The 19401-nt window shown below is 39.0% G+C and overlaps 1 protein-coding gene across 1 annotated transcript in view; it reads left to right on the plus strand.

Annotated features, from left to right (window-relative positions):
* GOLPH3L (golgi phosphoprotein 3 like) overlaps nt 1-19401 on the plus strand; it is a 55231-nt gene that overhangs the window by 675 nt on the left and 35155 nt on the right. The window contains exon 2 of the mRNA XM_003259186.3: nt 1968-2162. Coding sequence (XP_003259234.1) covers nt 1980-2162 — 183 coding nt within the window. The 5' untranslated portion in view covers nt 1968-1979. The remainder of the gene's footprint in view (nt 1-1967; nt 2163-19401) is intronic.

A 19401-nucleotide genomic window follows, 5' to 3' on the forward strand; every position in this document is an offset into this window, starting at 1 on the left:
TTAAAGACACTGCTAGTTACTATGGAGAACATATAAACCCAAGAAGACAATATCCTTGTTCTTAAGAAGTTTACAGTTCAGAGACAGCTATACCAAGAGAAAGACTATAATAAATACTTTAAAGGAAGTGAGTATAAATAAAGCTCTGTGAAAGTACAGCTGAGGGAATGGCCATGAGACATATAGGTAATAGAAAAGAGGAAGTCACTTAAAGGCCTTCACAAGGCCTTTAAAGAATGGGTAGAACGCAGAGAGGAAGAGAAAAGAGTGAGGACCCCAGCAAGTACAGAGGAGCAGAAGCAGAAAGAAAGCATGAGACATTTTTGAGAAAAAGTCTGGCAACACTACTTATTAGGAGTAATGGGAAATATTGCTAAAGGAGTAGAAACGAGTCCAGTCATAGCAACTCTTAAATACCATTATTTTGATCTTGAAAAAGATACTCCTTTATATAATTGCTGATTTAAAATGTTGTATATTATCTTAAAAAGTGATACCTAGATTTATATGAAATAAAGTATGCTAACTATAAACTTTATCACAAATGATTTAGTGCAGTTTCTTTTGACCGTAGTACATAGAATAAAAGACATGTTCTTCGATTTTTTAAGAAAAAATTGAGAAAATTCGTTAATCTTTCAACACTCTCTTGCCAGTAATTTTTGTTTGCAGCTCCTTGCATATTTGCAAGATATGGCTAGCTAGGACTAGAGCTGCTAAGTTTACTGACTGTGGAATTGCTACACATGATTTTCTTTTTTTTTTTTTTTGAGACGGAGTCTCACTCTGTCGCCCAGGCTGGAGTGCATTGGCACAATCTCGGCTCACTGCAAGCTTCGCCTCCCAGGTTCACGCCATTCTCCTGCCTCAGCCTCTCCGAGTAGCTGGGACTACAGGCGCCCGCCACCACGCCCGGCTAATTTTTTTGTATTTTTAGTAGAGATGGGGTTTCACCGTGGTCTCGATCTCCTGACCTCGTGATCCGCCCGCCTCGGCCTCCCAAAGTGCTGGGATTACAAGCGTGAGCCACCGCGCCCGGCCTACTACACATGATTTTCTGAATGTTATCGTCTAGACTTGTGATCTCCAAAGTGAGTACGTGAAATGAGTCATTAGGGTATGGGAAGGAAATCTAGAACATGTATTTCTATTTAGGTTTTTGTATTCTTTTTTACTTTCTATTTTTTGTGTATGTTTTATAATGTAGTACCATTGAATGTTTATAGAAATTAGATACAAATTATTATATGCATTTTGGGGCTGGATGCTCACAATTTTTTGTTGTTCCATCTTACTTAACTTGGGATCCATTTTGTGAAAGAGGAGTGACAATGGTGGATATTCACTCCTTCTTTATAGATTATGCAGAAAAAATCAGCAGGCTTGGCCGGGCCTGGGTGCTCATGCCTGTAATCCTAGCACTTTGAGAGGCCCAGGCAGGCAGATCACTTGAGGTCAGGAGTTCAAGACCAGCCTGGCCAACATGGTGAAACCCCGTCTCTACTAAAAATACAAAAATTAGCCAGACATGGTGGTACACACCTGTAATCCCAACTACTCAAGAGGCTGAGGCACAAGAATCACTTGAACCTGGGAAGCAGAGGTTGCACTGAGCCAACATTGCACCACTGCACTCCAGCCTGGGCAACAGAGCAAGACTCCCTCTCGAGAAAAAATAAGAAGAAGAAAAAAAGAAGTCACCAGGCTTGAAAGATGATCATTTCTACTGGACTTTAGAATTACTCATTTGATCTTTTGTCAGTGCCATCTGTGAAGTCCAAGCTATTGTACTTTGGAAAAGATACTGTATTACCCACCCATTTTTTTCTGGTCATTACTCCTTCCTTTCTTTCTATATTTAAATTTGTAAATATTTCCTATTTGTATGATGTTTAGTATGCATGTACGAATATATGATTTATTTACATAAGCATACATATGGATTTTTTTTTCACCACTCCCTCCAGAAACAGGTTAGAATGACAACTTTAACTCACCGGGCCCGTCGCACTGACGTAAGCAAGAACTCTGAAAAGAAGATGGAAAGTGAGGAAGACAGTAATTGGGAGAAAAGTCCAGACAATGAAGATTCTGGAGACTCTAAGGATATCCGCCTTACTCTTATGGAAGAAGTATTGCTTCTGGGACTAAAAGATAAAGAGGTAATGCAGTTAGGTTTGCTAGGCTATCTCAAAGACTATTAAATATTGGAATGTTTTAGGAAGTAATCTAATGGAATATATTTAATAGTAAATTGGTCTTAGAATTGTGCTCCAACCATCTGGAAGATGGAGGAGTTGGAACAGTGACTGATACTTGGAAGGTAAAAATCCAGAAGTAGAATTACGTGAAGTGTATTTAATTACAAAATTACTCCAAAATTTTAGAAGATACAGGAGAGAAGGATATAGTACAAAGTTTTGTACTTGTAGTTCCCCAAGTCAGATTAAAGGCAAAATAATACCCCTTATTAAAGTAAGAATGAGGGCCCACACATCGAAGTCTTCTTCAGCTTTGAGGAGAAATAGTCTTTTACATGAAAAGACAAGGAACATGTGTGATTACAGAAATAAACAATTGGTAGGTTTCTTATAGCAGAAATAATTTTTTATTTTCCTCTCTGCATCTTTATAAGTCAAATATCAACAATTTGATCGGGTGCGGGGGCTCACGCCTGTAATCCCAGCACTTTGGGGAGCCGAGGTGAGTGAATCACTTGAGGCCAGGAGTTCAAGACTAGCCTGGCCAACACGGTGAAACCCCGTCTCTACTAAAAATACAAAAATTAGCCATGTGTGATGGCGGGTGCCTGTAATCCCAGGTACTCGGGAGGCTGAGGCAGGAGAATCACTTGAACCTGGGAGGTGGAGGTTGCAACAAGCCAAGATTGCACCACTGCACTCCAGCCTGGATGACAGAGTGAGACCCTGTCTCAAAAAAAAAAAAAAAAAAAATATATATATATATATATATATACACACACACAGACACAAACAGTTGAGGATTATTTTAATTTTTGAAAATTTTTAAAAATAATTTTAGCTTTTCCCTTTTTTCCCTAAATGTCTCCTTATTTAATGGAACATTTATTTTATAGTACAGTTAGTCTTAAGGTACTGAGTCTTGTGATATAACCAGAAATTTTCCTGGCTTCTCTACTACTAGTATACATCATCATCCTTCATTTGTAACTTTTTACTGTGTTTTCTCTTCACACTATTCCCTCATGAAGAAGTTACTAAGGTAACATTTTAAGCAATCTGCTTTCTTTCCAGGAAAGCCTTAGTAAATAACCGCCCTCACACACCCCCACCGCCCCCACCCCCCACCCCCCCTCACCCCCCCCCAACCCACCGCCTGCAAAAAAAGAAAGACGTATATTTTTTACTGGCCTCAGTTTTGAAAACATACAAAATTAGAATGTTATTTTAGATTTTAAAAGTACTAAATTTGGCTTTGATAATTATCCTTAGCTAGAAGTGAATGGGCTGCATACAAGTAGTAACAGCTCTTCTTTTCTACATCAATTCTTCGACTTGGGAATACCATTGTTGTTTAGATTTTGCCTTTCATTTATTTACTATTTTCCTTTTTACTTTTTTTCTTGTTAAATTACCAACTTGAACAAAATTTACAGACCAGTTATAGTCTGTGTATTGTTAAAACTAATACTAGAGACATGCTTATGTGTACCTGGCCAAGATGTAGGTATATCAGAAATTCTTGCCCGGAAATATATTTTCCTGTTTGCTGAGAAGCTGATGAGGCTTCAGTTTTATAAAAGGCAAATAAACGAAAAGGCAAAACCAGCTCTCCAAGAGAATGTCAGAATAGGACTGAAGATTAGGTAGTATAAATACTCTTTGAGACGTTTACACATTACCTAGGAAACAGTCATTGTATAAAAAGAGGATATAGAACTAAAAGCTATTTGGTTTGCTTTAGCTTTGAATAGGAATGATTAATTTCCCGCTGACCTTATGCACTGGAATTTTTGCTTTTGGGCCTGTCTTCATGTGTTTATAATGGTTAATATAAATTTTAGGAAATAGAATAAAAAATAAAGCAGCTCATTAAGAGCTATGGCCATGGTGAGTACTTAACATATCGGTGAGATACTGTACACAATAAGCAGATGGCTGGATGCAATGGCTAATTCCTGTAATCCTAACACTTGGGAGGCCAAGGTGAGAAGATTGCTTGGGCCCAGGAGTTCAAGACCAGCCTGGGCAACATGGTGAGACCCCATCTCTACAAAAAATTTAAAACAAAAAAATTAGCTGGGCATGGTGGCACATGCCTGTAGTCCTAGCTATTCAGGAGGCTGAGTCAAGAGGATTGCTTGAGCCTGGGAGGTCGAGGCTTCAGTGAACCGAGATTGTGCCACTGCACTCCAGCCTGAACAACAGAGCAAGGCCTCAAAAAATAAATAAATAAGAGCACATAACAATTAATCACCTTTTGAATTTCTCTAATTTTATTTTTGAGGATAGTTAACAAATATTAACTTTCATTTGGCTCAGGAAGAATAAAAGACAATAAATCCTTAGGTGTAAATCAATAGAAGAGGTCAAACCTTGTGATTTATTTTAATAGTAGTAATTACAAAAGGCCAGTTACATAACTATCTCTAAAAATATTAAATTGATTCCCAACTGTACTTATTTTTTTCTTATTTCTCAAACTATCAATAGATTCATTTAATCAATATTTAATGTGATTGAGGACACCCATTATGTGCTTAGGATTATGCTAAATATTAATACTAAGGTAAATATAAAATAGTATAGTATATGGTCCCTGCCTTCAAGAAACTTGCATTCTAGCTGGAGAGACAAAAAGATACATACTTTTTAAAAGTTAAGTAACCCAAAGGTCCATCAACAGCAGAATGGATAAACATGAATCATCAAAAAAAAAAAAAAAAAATCCATTTGTTTAAATGAGTATAAATATGTTTTCTATACAGAATGAAAATGAACATTGTTATACAACATGTATATTTCTCACATTACATTCAATAAAAAAAGCCAAACACAAAAATATACTGTATGATTCCATTTATATGAAACTCAAAAAACTATTGTATTTGAGGTTGCATATTTAGGTGGTACAATTATAAACAAAATCAAGCCAGGAATTACTATATTTTTTAGAATAGTGATTATCTTTTTGTAAGGGATAGGGGAAGGAAAAGGGTGTTAGTAATTAGGAAGGAAAATGAAGAGGATTTCTAGATAGTAACAATTTTCTGTTTCTGGACCTAGAGGAAGTTTCATAGTTTTGTTTTTGTTTTTAAGACAGAGTCTCGCTCTGTCACCCAGGTTGGAGTATAGTGGCACCATCTTGGCTCACTGCAACCTCCGCCTCCTGGGTTCAAGCAATTCTCCTGTCTCAATCTCCTGAGTAGCTGGGATTACAGGCGCCCGTCACCATGCCTGGCTAATTTTTGTATTTTTAGTAGAGATGGGGTTTCACCATATTGGTCAGGCTGGTCTTGAACTCTTGACCTCTCAGGTGACCTGCCCACCTTGGCCTCCCAAAGTGCTGGAATTATAGGTGTGGCCTCCCAAAGTGCTGGGATTACAGGTGTCAGCTACTGCTCCTGGCGTTTTTTTTTTATTTATTTATTTTTGATACGAGTCTTGCTCTGTCCCTCCTGGCTAATTTTCGTATTCTTAGTAGGGAAGGGTTTTCACCATGTTATCCAGGCTAGTCTTGAACTCCTGATCTCAAGTGATCCACCCGCCTTGGCCTCCCAAAGTGCTGGGATTACAAGCATGAGCCACTGCACCTGGGCCATAGATCTTCACTTTGGAATAATTAAGCTTTTTACTTTTGTTTTGTTTATTCTTCTGTGTGTACATTATATTTCACAATGCAAAATATTTTTTTTAAAGTAAACAACAATAAAAAGCAAGTTTTTGCATGTTAGAATGAGCCAAGGGAGTTAGAGAGAGGAGAAACCGTCATGAGATAGAGTAATCCAGGGAAGAATAGAAAAAGGCAGTAAAACAAGCCATGCCTTTAAAAATGGGAGGATTAACATGAATGGAGAAAAGGAAACACGTTCTGGATGAGGGAACCTGAGTGAGCAAAGGTATCATGAGCTTGATGAGTTTGGGAGATAACTGTGAGTAGGCCAGTATGACTGAAGTAGGTGGAGAACAATGATTCAAAATCAGTAAATTCTATTTGGACCAGATTATAGATTTTGTTACCAGGCAGAGACTTTTAGACTCTTTCCTTTAGGGAAAAGAGAATCAGCCTAATGAAAACAGCAAAGCCCATTTAATTTTTGTGTCCAAATTAAGGACTTAATGACATTTTTATGTTCTTTGTGAGCATATGTTTTAATATGTATATGATTGCTTGTTTTTATTTACATGGTTTGAGATTTATGACAAGTCAAAAAAAGAAAAAATCCTAAATGTTAAATTTTGTGTCCCAAACTCCCAAACTTTTACTGGAGAGTTCCCTAAGATCCTCTGTTTAGAACCCAGTATTATAATTTTTTTAGAAACTATGTCTCTTTCAAGCAGGCACGGTGGCTCCTGTCTGTAATCCCAGCACTTTGGAAGACAGAAGGATTGCCTGAGGCCAGGAATTCTAGACCAACCTGGGCAACATAGTGAGACCTCATCTCCACAAAAAATATAAAAATTAGCCTAGCATGGTGTCACGAACCTATAGTTTCAGCTACTTGGGAGACTGAGGCGAGAGGATTGCTTGAGCCCAGGAGTTCAAGGCTGGAGTGAGCTATGATTGTGCCACTGTACTCCAACCTGGGTGACAGAGTGAGACCCTGTCTTAAAAGAAAAAAAAAAATTCTTCTGAGGGGTAACTACCACAGACTGGTTTTAAAATATTAAGCATCTGGCCAGACGCAGTGGCTCACATCTATAATCCCTGCACTTTGGGAGGTTTGAGGCAGGCAGATCACTTGAGGCCAGGAGTTCGAGACCAGCCTGGCCAACATGGCAAAACCCCATCTCTACTAAAGGAAAAAAAAAAAATTAGCTGGGCGTGGTGGCATGCACGTGTAATCCTAGCTATGTTGATGGGAGAATCTCTTGAACCCAAGAGGCAGAGGCTGCAGTGAGCCAAGATCACACTACTGCACTGTAGCCTGGGTGACAGAGTAAGACTGCCTCAAAAAATATAAACAAATTAAATTAAATATTAAGCATCATTGTCTTATGAAAATAATCAAGAAATTAAAATATAATTTGAAGAGTGTAACCTTTCAAGCACAGTTAAAATTAGATACTATCTCAGTTCAATAACACTGACCTCATCTGAGAAAGTAAACATTGAGCACAAGCCTGACCAAAATAAAATAGGTTTATCTCCTGCTGAAATCAGGAAACTGCTTATTTGTTATTATTGCCTTTGGTAAGAGTTTTGATATAGATTATTAACTCATGAATAGTGTTTTAATTGACTTGCTAATGTATAAAACTTTTCATTTATTAGAATCGTTTATTAAGTTACCTGTAAGGGGAGTGAGCTTATTACTGCTTTTGACTCCTAGTGATCTTTTCATTTCTCATCTATTTAATTTGTGGATAATGTTTTTCAACTGTCCTCTCTTTCTTGGAAAGCTTTCTCCTAGTAATGGCATTTATTGAATACTTACTACTTACTGTGAAAGAAAAGCTTTTCGTCATATTTCTCATGTCACTGCAGTAAAAATTGGCAAGAAGTATTATCCATTGGAAATATGGAAATACATTTTCACTTATTTGTTTGATCACCAAAAATTTTATTGAATGCCTTGTGTGTCATAGAAAGAGAGAACAAAAACAATTGTCCCTGTTTTTGAGGTCAATTTATGGTTTAGTGGCATAGGGATGGTTGGAGATGCTGGGAGTAGAAGCCAGAAAGTCAGCAGAGCATTTCAGAACAATGTGATATGTGTATAAGTGTGTTCTGAGTAGGAAGGAAACACAGAGGAAAAGCACGTAAATCAGATGGGTGGTGGGAAGGAGCAGTAGGAGAGGGAAGCAGAAGAGATGTTGGGAAAGACTTACAGGAGGTGATAACTCTTTTTGTTGTTGTTTGTTTGTTTGAGATGGAATCTTGTTCTGTCACCCAGGCTGCAATGCAGTGGTGTGATCTTGGTTCACTGCAACCTCCACCTCCCAGGTTCAAGCGATTCTGCTTCCTCAGCCTCCCGAGTAGCTGGTATTACATGCACCTGCCACCATCCCCGGCTAATTTTTGTATGTTTGTAGAGACGGGGTTTCACCATTTTGGCCAGGCTGGTGTCGAATTCCTGACCTCAGGTGATCCAACCACCTCAGCCTCCCAAAGTGCTGGGATTACAGGCGTGAGCTACCGCGCCCCACCGGGAGGTAATAACTCTTAGCTGGAATAAGAGTGAGTTAGTCTGTAAAGAGACAGGTTCTAGGAAAAAAAAACATCAACTGGATGTTCGTAATAATTTCAGTGATTTGCAACTGGAATAACCACAGATGTCTGAAAGCATCCCATCTCCTTTTAATGAACTCCAGTGTTTTAAAACTGAAGTATCAGAGCTGAACATCCAGTTACTTGCTTTATTAAGTTTTCTAAAATTGTGAAATACAGTGTATCCAGAAAATTGTATAAAGCACATATATACAGTTTAACAAGTAGTTTGAAAGCCAACAGTCATGTAATCACCAATAGAACAATATCAGCATCCTGGAAGGCTTCTCTTTTGCCTGCCCCTAATCACATGCTGCCCACCTCCCTGTAGTTTTAACATGTATGTGTATCCCTAAACAATATATTTTAGTTTTGCCTGTTTTTAAACTCTATTTTATCGGGTTAATATTTTAGTGTATTCTTTTGATCAATATAATGTTTGTGAGATTTATCCATGTTGTATGGATAATAATTTAATTTAATCCAGTTCATCCTGATTAATATTTCATTATGTGAATATGCCACACTATTCATTCTATGGGTTAATGCACATTCAAGAGTTCATTATAAACAGTGCTGCTAAAATTCTCCTGGTACTTGTCAGTTATCTTTTTTCAAACAATCTACTATTATCCACTATACGTATGGGAATTATACGTATGAAATTCATATGTATTTTTAATTATAAAGTATGTTAATGCTACGCTTTTTCAAGTTGCTGATGATCCTCCATCAAGTATAGTTCATCTTTATTAGCAATAGGAGATTAGAAGTAAAAGCTTCTCTAAAGCTGGTAAAAAAAAAATTCACTAATCAAAAAGTTTTTTTTGTTTTTTTTGAGACAGAGTTTCGCTCTTGTTACCCAAGCTAGAGTGCAGTGGCACGATCTTGGCTCACTGCAACCTCTGCCTCCCGCGTTCAATTCTCCTGTGTCAGCCTCCCAAGTAGCTGGGATTACAGGCGTGCACCACCACACCCGGATAATTTTTTGTATTTTTAGTAGAAATGGGGTTTCACCACGTTAGCCAGGCTGGTGTCGAGCTCCTGACCTCAGGTGATCCGCCCGCCTCGGCCTCCCAAAGTGCTGGGATTACAGATGTGAGCCACCGCGCCAAGCCTGAAAAGGTTTTTAAAATCAGTCACAGTCAGTCAGTGTACAACTTGTCGATTATTGGCTATGAATGAAGAAAATTGCTCTCCTTAAAAAGTGACTCAATCCTAAAACATTTTATTATAATTAAAATATTAATAGCAGGCTGAGCAAAGAACAAGACCTTGTCTTAAAAAAAAAAAATTAAAAGTCTAATTTAAGTTACTACCTGGTCTTTCCTTTTGGTTTCCTGATCGTGCAAAATGAACAATAAGTCTCCCAGTAGTTATTGCGATTGTGAATAGGACAACTGTATCAGAAGGGCTTGTTTGTCAGGTTTTTTTCTTTAAACATAAGCTGTTAAAAAAAATTAACTTTTATTTTTTATTATATCCAGGCATATTAACCCCAAATAACTATTTACTATTGGTATAAAAGGAAATAAACTGGAAGACCAAAGACCTGTTTTAATAGTAGGAAAATATAGCCTAAGCTATTTCATTAAGATCTTCTCCCTAATTCTCCCAATCCCCAAATGCACACAGTACTCTTCCAAAATATAAAATATCTAGTATTGATATTGAGACAAAGCTGCCCACTTGAATTTGGGATTTTGGCTGTAACCACTGTGCCTATAAACTTGCTGTCAGATATTTCATCACTTTTGCCTCCATATTTTGTTTGTATAATTTATTTTCAAAACATTTTGTACTTCATATTGTTTAATCCTGCAAGGCAGGTATCATTCTCTTTATAGGAGTCAAAGTTAAATGATCATTTGGGCAATAAATTGTGGAATTTACATTCAAACTGACTGCAACTGGGCGTAGTGTTTCACTGCCTGTATTCCCAGCAGTTTGGGAGGCCAAAATGGGAGGATTACTCAAGGCCAGGAGTTCAAGACAAGCCAGGGCAACAAAATGAGACCCAATCTCTACAAAAAAATGAAAACAACCCTGCGTGAACCTATAGTCCCAGCTACTCAGGAGGTTGAGGTGAGAGGATCACTTGAGCCCAGGAGTTCGAAGCTGCAGTGAGCTATGATCACACCACTGTGCTCCAGCCTGGGCCACAGGGCAAGATCCTGTCTCAAAACAGAAAAAACAAAACAAAAACAAATATCTGACTTTGCAGTTTAAAAAGGACATGCTGGCTGGGTGCGGTAGCTCACGCCTGTCATCCTAGCACTTTGGGAGGCCGAGGCAGGTGGATCATGAGGTCAGGAATTCAAGACCAGCCTGGCCAATATGGTGAAACCCCATCTTTACTAAAAATACAAAAATTAGCCAGGTGTGGTGGCGCGCACCTATAATCTCAGCTACTTGGGAGGCTGAGGCAGGAAAATTGCTTGAACCAGGGAGGCAAAGGTTGCAGTGAGCCAAGATTGCGCCACTGCACTCTAGCCTGGGCAACAGAGCAAGACTCTGTCTCAAAAAAAAAAAAAAAAAAAAAAAGACATGCTTACAAAGCAAGTTTCACATGTTTCTCTGTATTTCTTCCTGAAATAAAGAGAATTGTTCAGGATCATTAACTGTTTAGTGTGACCCAAATAATTTCACCTCCTTGAGTAGATTCATATGGATTTTATTTTTTATATTTTTATTTTTATTTCTTGAGACAGACTCTCATTCTGTTGCCCAGGCTAGAGTGCAGTGGTGCGATATCAGCCCACTGCAACCTCCACCTCGTGGGTTCAAGCAATTCTCTTGCCTCAGCCTCTATGTAGCTAGGACTATAAGGTACATGCCACCACGCCTGGCTAATTTTTTATTTTTAGTAGAGACAGGGTTTCACCATGTTGGCCAGGCTAGTCTCAAACTCCTGACCTCAAGTGATCCACCTGCTTCAGCCTCCCAAAATGCTGGGATTACAGGTGTAAGCCACTGCATCTGGCCAGATTCATATGGATTTTAATTTATGCCTCCTATTAAGATAAAAGATTATTATGTTTTGCAATAATATTTGGCATATGAGTTATTTTTCAGGTCTTATCCATATATTTTTTATTCAAATGTTTAATACCAGCAAAGCTCACTCCTGGAAAAAGATTTTCGGATCCTATAAAAAACATTAACCAGGCATCAATAATGTCAGAAAAAGGGAAAATACTACTGTAAGGAATTCTGAATGATTTTATTTTATTAGTTTTATTTTTACTTCAAATTTTCCATTCCATTGCCTCAAATATTAAGGAAGAAATAGGAAAATTCTGTACATTATTTTTCTCTTCTCCTTTTTCAAACAAGATATTCTAGTCATAAAGGGCGACAAGTCCAAGTAAGAAGTTTGAATAACCCAGCTGGCAAAAGGAAGATATGTTTAAAGAAGAAGTAAATAATGTTTAATTATAATTATCATAGTATTACCGGGCACGGTGGCTCACGCCTGTAATCCCAGCACTTTGGGAGGCTGAGGCGGATGGATCACCTGAGGTCAGGAATTCGAGACCAGCCTGGCCAACATGGTGAAAACCCATCTCTACTAATAATACAAAAATCAGCTGGGTGTGGTGGTGCATGCCTGTAATCCCAGCTACTTGGGAGGCTGAGGCAGGAGAATTGCTTAAACCCGGGAGGTGGAGTTTGCAGTGAGCTGAGATCGTGCCATTGCACTACAGTCTGGGCAACAAGAGTGAAACTCTGTCTCCAAAAAAAAATTAAAATAAAAATAATCACATCAGAAGGTCTAATGTACAAATAGTCATTATTTTTCTTGTCAGTTCACTCTTCAGCTATAGATTAGAACCCATGTCACATATGTTCCTTATGGAAGGAGGGAGAGACTATTATACCAAAAAGAGATAAATATGAGTAAGCAAATAGTTATTTTTTTCTTGCATCTTAAAGCTTAAAACCAAGGCTGGGCATCGTGGCTCACGCCTGTAATCTCAGCACTTTGGGAGGCAGAGGCAGGAGGATTGCTTGAGCCCAGGAGTTTGAAACTAGCCTAGGCAACATAGTCAGACCCTGTCTCTAAAAATAAATAAAACATTAAAAAAGCTTAAGACTAAATGAATAGACAAGCCTCTTTCAGATTTTTTTGTGAGGGTAGGATTATATTAGTTTGCCAAAGATGTCGTGCTAAAATACCACAGATTTGGTGGCTTAAATGACAGAAATTAATTTTCTCGCAGTTCTAGGGATTAGAAGTCCAAGATCAAGATTGATGGGTTTGCTTTCTTCTGAGACTTCTCACCTTGCCCTGCAGACTTCTTGCTGTGTCCTCTATGCAAATGCCTTCCTGGTGTCTCTACCTGTCCAAATGTCCTCCTCTCAAAAGAACACCAGTCAGATTGGTTTAGGACCCACTGTAACACCCTTATTTTAACTTAATCACATCTTCTAAAAGCCCTATTTCCAAAGCCAGGTGTATTCTGAGGTACTGGGGGTCATAACTTCAACATACGAAATTTGAGGGGACACAATTCAGCTCATAACAATGATTTAGAAAGGTTTTAGAAAAAATAGGTTATGAAGATAATCGCATAGTTATTTATGTACATCCGCCCGAAGGGCAGCTCACTCTCAGGAAGTATCATTAAATTGTCTAATGATGTGATTTTTTTTCTTCAGCTCAAGTCAGCCAACATTTATTATATTAACTTTTTTTTTTTTTTGAGACAGAGTCTTGCTCTGTCACCCAAGCTGGAGTGCAGCAGCGTGATCTTAGCTCGCTGCCTCCACCTCCTGGGTTCAAGCACTTCTCGTACCTCAGCCTCCCGAGTAGCTGGTATTACAGGCTCCCACCACCAAGCCCAGCTAATTGCTTTTTTTTTTTTTTTCTGAGACAGAGTCTCTCTCTGTCGCCCAGGCTGGAGTGCAGTGGCGTGATCTCGGCTCACTGCAAGCTCCGCCTTCCGGGTTTACGCCATTCTCCTGCCTCAGCCTCCCGAGTAGCTGCGACTACAGGCGCCCGCCACTACGCCCGGCTAATTTTTTATATTCTTAGTAGAGACGGGGTTTCACCATGTTGGCCAGGATGGTCTCGATCTCCTGACCTCCTGATCTGCCCACCTCAGCCTCCCAAAGTGCTGGGATTACAGGCGTGAGCCACCGCGCCAGGCCGATTTTTGTATTTTTAATACCGTTAGAGTTTCACCATGTTGCCCAGGCAGGTCGTGGACTCCTGGCCTCATGTGATCTGCCTGCCTCGGCCTCCCAAAGTGCTGGGACTACAGGCATGAGCCACTGCACCCGGCCTTGAGTACCTCCTTGATGCAAGGCACTGAGAAAAGTAAGGAAAATATAAAAGTAAGTAAGACGCACTTATCTTCCTACAGAAGCATAGGGATTTGATAGAGGAGAAAAGATATTTATACAATAACCATACAGCTAGACACAGTATGTAAGTACTAGGAGAAAGGTACCAAAAAAGTGCTATAGGAACATGGAAGAGGAAGAAAGTCCGTGCCAGTTATTCTTTATTTTCTCTGTTTGCCCTTACCTATTCACAGTTGTCCAAGAAGTTTAAGGTAGGAATGGCAAATAGAAAAAAATACTGAATCAAAGGGTTTGAGGTTACTGTATTCTCTTTTTTGTTTTCTTTTTTTACTTAGTTTTTAAAATTTGTCTAAGATATAAAAGTAATTTTATTACTTTTTGATATTTTAAAAGTGAAATACATTTACCCTAAGAAATTCAGAGAGATCTACATGAGAACACTTTTTTTTTTTTTTTTTTTTTTTGAGAAAGTCTGTCACCAAGGCTGGAGTGCAGTGGCACTATCAGGGCTCACTGAAGCCTTGCCTTCCCCAGCAGCAGGTGATCCCCCTGCCTCAGCTTCCCAAGTAGCTGGAACTACAGGTGCAGGCCACCACGCCCAGCTAATTCTTTGTAATTTTTATAAAGATGGGATTTTGCCATGTTGCCCAGGCTGGTCTCAAACTCCTAGATTCGAGTGATCTACCTGCCTCAGCCTCCCAAAGTGCTGGGATTACAGGTGTGAGCCACCGCTCCTGGCCTTCCGTGAGAACACTTACTGGGATGATAGAAGTGTTCCAAATCTTGCTTGGGGTGTGAGATAACATAGATACACGCTTTTGTCAAAACTCACTGAACTTAACATCTATGCATTTCACTCTATGTAAATTATACCTTTTTTTTTTAAAGGTGTAAAGAAGAAAATAACCACCTGTAATCTTGCTTCCCAAAGATAACTACTGTTAAAATTGTCATATATATCCTTATAGACTGTTTTCAGTGCATATATATGTATACACAGATGCATCATTTTTTTTTTTCTTTGAGACAGTGTCTCGCTCTGTCACTCGGGCTGGAGTGCCATGGTACCTGCAGCTCACTGAAAGCTCCACCTCCCAGGTTCAAGCAATTCTCGTGCCTCAGTTACCAGAGTAGATGGGATTACAGGCGCCTGCCACATACCTGGCTAATTTTTGTATTTTTAGTAGAGACAGGGCTTTGCCACATTGGCCAGGCTGGTCTCGAATTCATGGCCTCAAGTGATCCACCTGCCTCAGCCTCCCAAAGTGCTAAGATTACAGGTGTGAGCCATCATGCCCAGCCATAGATGCATAATTACCAAAAAATTGATTATAATCACACATGTCATTTTGTAGCCTTCTTTTTCCATGTATTATAATGTGGACATATTTTATGCCAATAAATACAAACATACCCCATTATTTTTAATGGTTTCATATTATTCCATTGAATAAATATATATTATTATTAACTTTAAGGTTAGTCTGCAACCTCCCTGAGGGCAGGGCTGTGTTTTCCTGGCTTTCTAAGCCCCACTTCATCTGACTAACCTTATTTCTCGCTGCTCAGTCTACTTACCACTCCAGTCCCATTTGTCTATTTTATATATTCCTGCCATGTTTCCTTCCCATATTTTGTTTTAAAGCCCATCACAAATCCAGCACTGAACTTTACATTCTCTGAATTATCTTGCATTTATCATGCCTCTCAGTGTGCTTAGTAACCATCTTTTATTTTCTAATTTTTTTATCAGTAGTGGATAAAAGCACAGGCTTTGGAATCAGACACATCTACATTCAAATCCCGGTTCTACCACTTATCAGCTATATGACTTGGGCTCCATTTTCACATTTTTTCCCTTCATTCTTATTTAATAGAGATAATATTGACTTAATAGTGCTATTGTAGGATTAGATTAACTAATTATATTTAAAAAAAAATTTTTTTTTTTTGAGGCAGAGTTTTGCTTTTGTCACCCAGACTGGAGTGCAGTGGTGCAATCTCAGCTCACTGCATTCGCCTCCCAGGTTCACGTGGTTCTCCTGCCTCAGCCTCCTGAGTAGCTGGGATTCTAGGCGTCCACCACCATGCCTGGCTAGTTTTTGTATTTTCAGTAGAGACAGGGTTTCACCATGTCGCCCACCTGACCTCAGGTGCCTCGGCCTCCCAAAGTGCTGGGATTACAGGCGTGAGCCACTGCGCCCAGCCTGATTATATAAAAATTTTAACTCAGAGCATGACACATGTAAATGCTCAATAAATAATAACCATTATTATTATGTTTTTGTTGTTTAAACCATTAGTCTTGGCTCTTAATTAAATGGTCATTTTCTTATGGCCAGAGAGACCTTAGTTGAATGCTGGGCATAAATAGCCACTTACATGCTTTAAAGTAAATATCTGTAGGATAGCCTTAAACTTTCAAAGCAGTAGTTTCTTATTTTTTAGACTTGAAAATGATCAGTTGAATCACCTCTTACAAACTGAGCAACCAATGGCCTGACCTTAGTTGTTGAAACAAGAGGACACTGAAAAATGTTTCCTAGAAGAGAGCCTAACCTAGTATTCTTAGTAATCTTTGACTTTTGTTTCAGTGGCCTCACACATAGGATGAAAAAAAAGTAAATATGATTGTTCACTATTTTCTTACTTGGATAATGTATCATCCTTTAAAAAAACTCTTAATTTACTTGGGGATATAATCTGGGGGATAGAAAACCCACTTGATATCTGAATTAGTTCTGTGTGGCTTCTAGGGATTTTAGATGAATTATTGAGGTGTAGAGGAAGGGTAACAGTTTATTTTGTTTTCATATACCTCTCTGTGGGTACTGGTGATAGTTCCAGAATTGGAAATACATAAAAGAATTCTTGCAGTCTTAGATCTGCACTCTTTGCCATTGATACCTCCTTTCCATTCCCATTTTTCCTTCTTTATCTTATTACCTCCAATCTAAACTGTTGCAGAAGCATCCCGTGTAAACTCCCCACTTCTCTGGATTTTGTTCCCTCTGCTAAATAAGGAATCATTTCTGTGGAGTCTAGCTCTTAAATTCATCTGAATTAGGATTCGATAAAAATTTAGCAATAATCATTTAATTTTTTTATTATTAATTCTTTTTTTTTTTTTAGATAGAGACAGGGTTTCACTGTGTTAGCCAGGTGGGTCTCGAACTCCTAGCCTCAAGTGATCTGCCTGCTTCAGTCTCCCAAAGTGTGGGGATTACAGGCGTGAGCCACCACACTTGGCCTTTTTATTATTATTATTTTTTGGTAACAGTCTCCACTCTGTTGTCCAGGCTGGGGTGCAGTGGCATGAACATGCCTCACTGCAGCCTCCACCTCTTGGGCTCAAGGGATATTCTCACCTTGGCCTCCCAAATAGCTGGGACTACAGGCATATGCCACCATGCCTGGCTAATTTTTTAAATTTTCTTGTAGAGACAGGGAGTTTCACTTTGTTGCCCAGGCTGGTCTCTAACTCCTGACCTCAAGTAGTCCTGCTTTGGTCTCCCAAAGTGCTAGGATTGCAGGTGTGAGCCATTGCGCCCAGCCCTTTTTGTTATTTCTAACCAGCTTTAAATTTTGGCTACTTAACTTTTGAGATAAGATTTGTGACTGCAGGCAATTAAGTTTTGGGGTCTTTCATTTTGGTAATAGGTGAGGAACTTAAATGTCTGCCAGAAGACTAAATTCTAGATTTCATTTTCAACTTTAATCTAGAATTTCTGCCTAGTAGAATAGTGAGAAAACTGTGCTGTGATTTCTGAGCTTCTGTACATTGCTATTTGGGGTAGTGCTTTGGGTTGGTCAAGTAGAATACTGCAGACATAATACCACTGCCCATTCTATGTATGCATCTAATTGTACTATTTATGCTTATGTGACAAATCTTTCTCAGCACTATCACCCTTTTAACATTTTCACTCATAAGAAAGATTTAAAGGAATAATACCAGTCTTAAAATTGTGAAGGTTCACACAAACTTATTTTTCCTGTTTGTTTTAGGAAAAAATGCTCCTGATAAAGAATTTAAGCAATACAGGGAAGTATAATTAACAACATTTAAAAAAAGAAGAAATCTTACTTCCCAGAAATACTGTAAATATTGTTAAACTTTTTTTTTTTTTTGAGACGGAGCCTTGCTCCCCCACCAGGCTGGATCTTGGCTCTCGGCTCACTGCAACCTCTGCCTCCTAGGTTCAAGCAGTTCTGCCTCAGCCTCCCGAGTAGCTAGGGCTACAGGCGTGTGCTACCACGCCAGCTAATTTTTGTGTTTTTACCAGAGATGGGGTTTCACCATGTTGGCCAGGATGGTCTTGATCTCTTGACCTTATGATCTGCCTGCCTCGGTGGCATGAGCCACCGCACCCTGCCAAACATCATTTTTTAATTTAAAACATTGCTTTTTTTCAAAATTACAAATAATTCAGGCATACAAAAATGTGTAAAAAACAATATAATAAACTCTTATGTAACCAGCATCAGCTCTCTATGCATACATTCAGATAAAGTAGAGCAGATCTGGTGAATTATAGTTATAGAATAGAATATACATATTATGAGTCTCCACAGAATAAAAGTTGTAATTTTAAAATTGGGAAGTAAGGTAATAAAATATGGGAAGGATATTAACTTGTATCTTTCATAATAAGGAGTCATTTAGACATTATCTAAAATTGAAACATCTAGTTTTTAAAAATGACCCCAACCTCTTAATAATCTCTTTTTTAAATCTTAGAAAGGAATTTATAGGACATTCGCCTTTTTTTTTTGAGACGGAGTTTCGATCTTGTTGCCCAGGGCGATCTCGGCTCACTGAAACTTCCGCCTCCCAGGTTCAAGCAATTCTCCAGCCTCAGCCTCTCGAGTAGCTGGGATTACAGGTATGTGCCACCACGCCCAGCTAATTATGTATTTTTAGTAGAGACGAGGTTTCTCCATGTTGGTAAGGCTGGTCTCGAACTCCTGACCTCAGGTGATCCACCCACATCAGCCTCCCAAAGTGCTGGGATTACAGGCATGAGCCACCGTGCCCAGCCACATTTCTCTTTAAAAATTTTTTTTCTTTTTTACTTGATAACCCATAGTCAACATCGTGACATATCTCTTATAATAAAGAACTGTTTGAGGCCAGGTGTGGTGGCTCATGCCTGTAATCCTAGCACTTTGGGAGGCCAAGGTGGGAGGATCACTTGAGTCTATGAGTTTGAGACCAGCCTGGGCAACATAGCAAGACCCTCATCTCTAAAAGAATTAAAAAATTAGATGGGCATGGTGGCATGTGCCTGTAGTTCCATCCACTTAGGAGGCTGAGGTGGTAGGATTGCTTGAGCTCAAGAGGTAGAGGATGCAGTGAGCTATGATTATGCACTCCAGCGTGGGTGACAGAGTGAGACCGTCTCCAATTTAAAAAAAAAAAAAAAAGGAAAGAAATGTTTGAAGTTTAGTAATTGTTTCACTTCATTTTTTTTCTGTTAAGTAAAATTATATTTCATTTTACTTTTGAAATTACAAAAGTAGGCTGGGCACGGTGGCTCACGCCTGTAATCCCAACATTTTTTGGAGGCTGAGGCAGGTGGATCACCTGAGGTCAGGAGTTCAAGACCAGCCTGGCCAACATGACGAAACCCCATCTCTACTAAAAATACAAAAAATTAGCCAGGCACGGTGACATAT

Source organism: Nomascus leucogenys, chromosome 12 (genome assembly GCF_006542625.1).
Source record: "Nomascus leucogenys isolate Asia chromosome 12, Asia_NLE_v1, whole genome shotgun sequence".
Classification (NCBI taxonomy): domain Eukaryota; kingdom Metazoa; phylum Chordata; class Mammalia; order Primates; family Hylobatidae; genus Nomascus; species Nomascus leucogenys.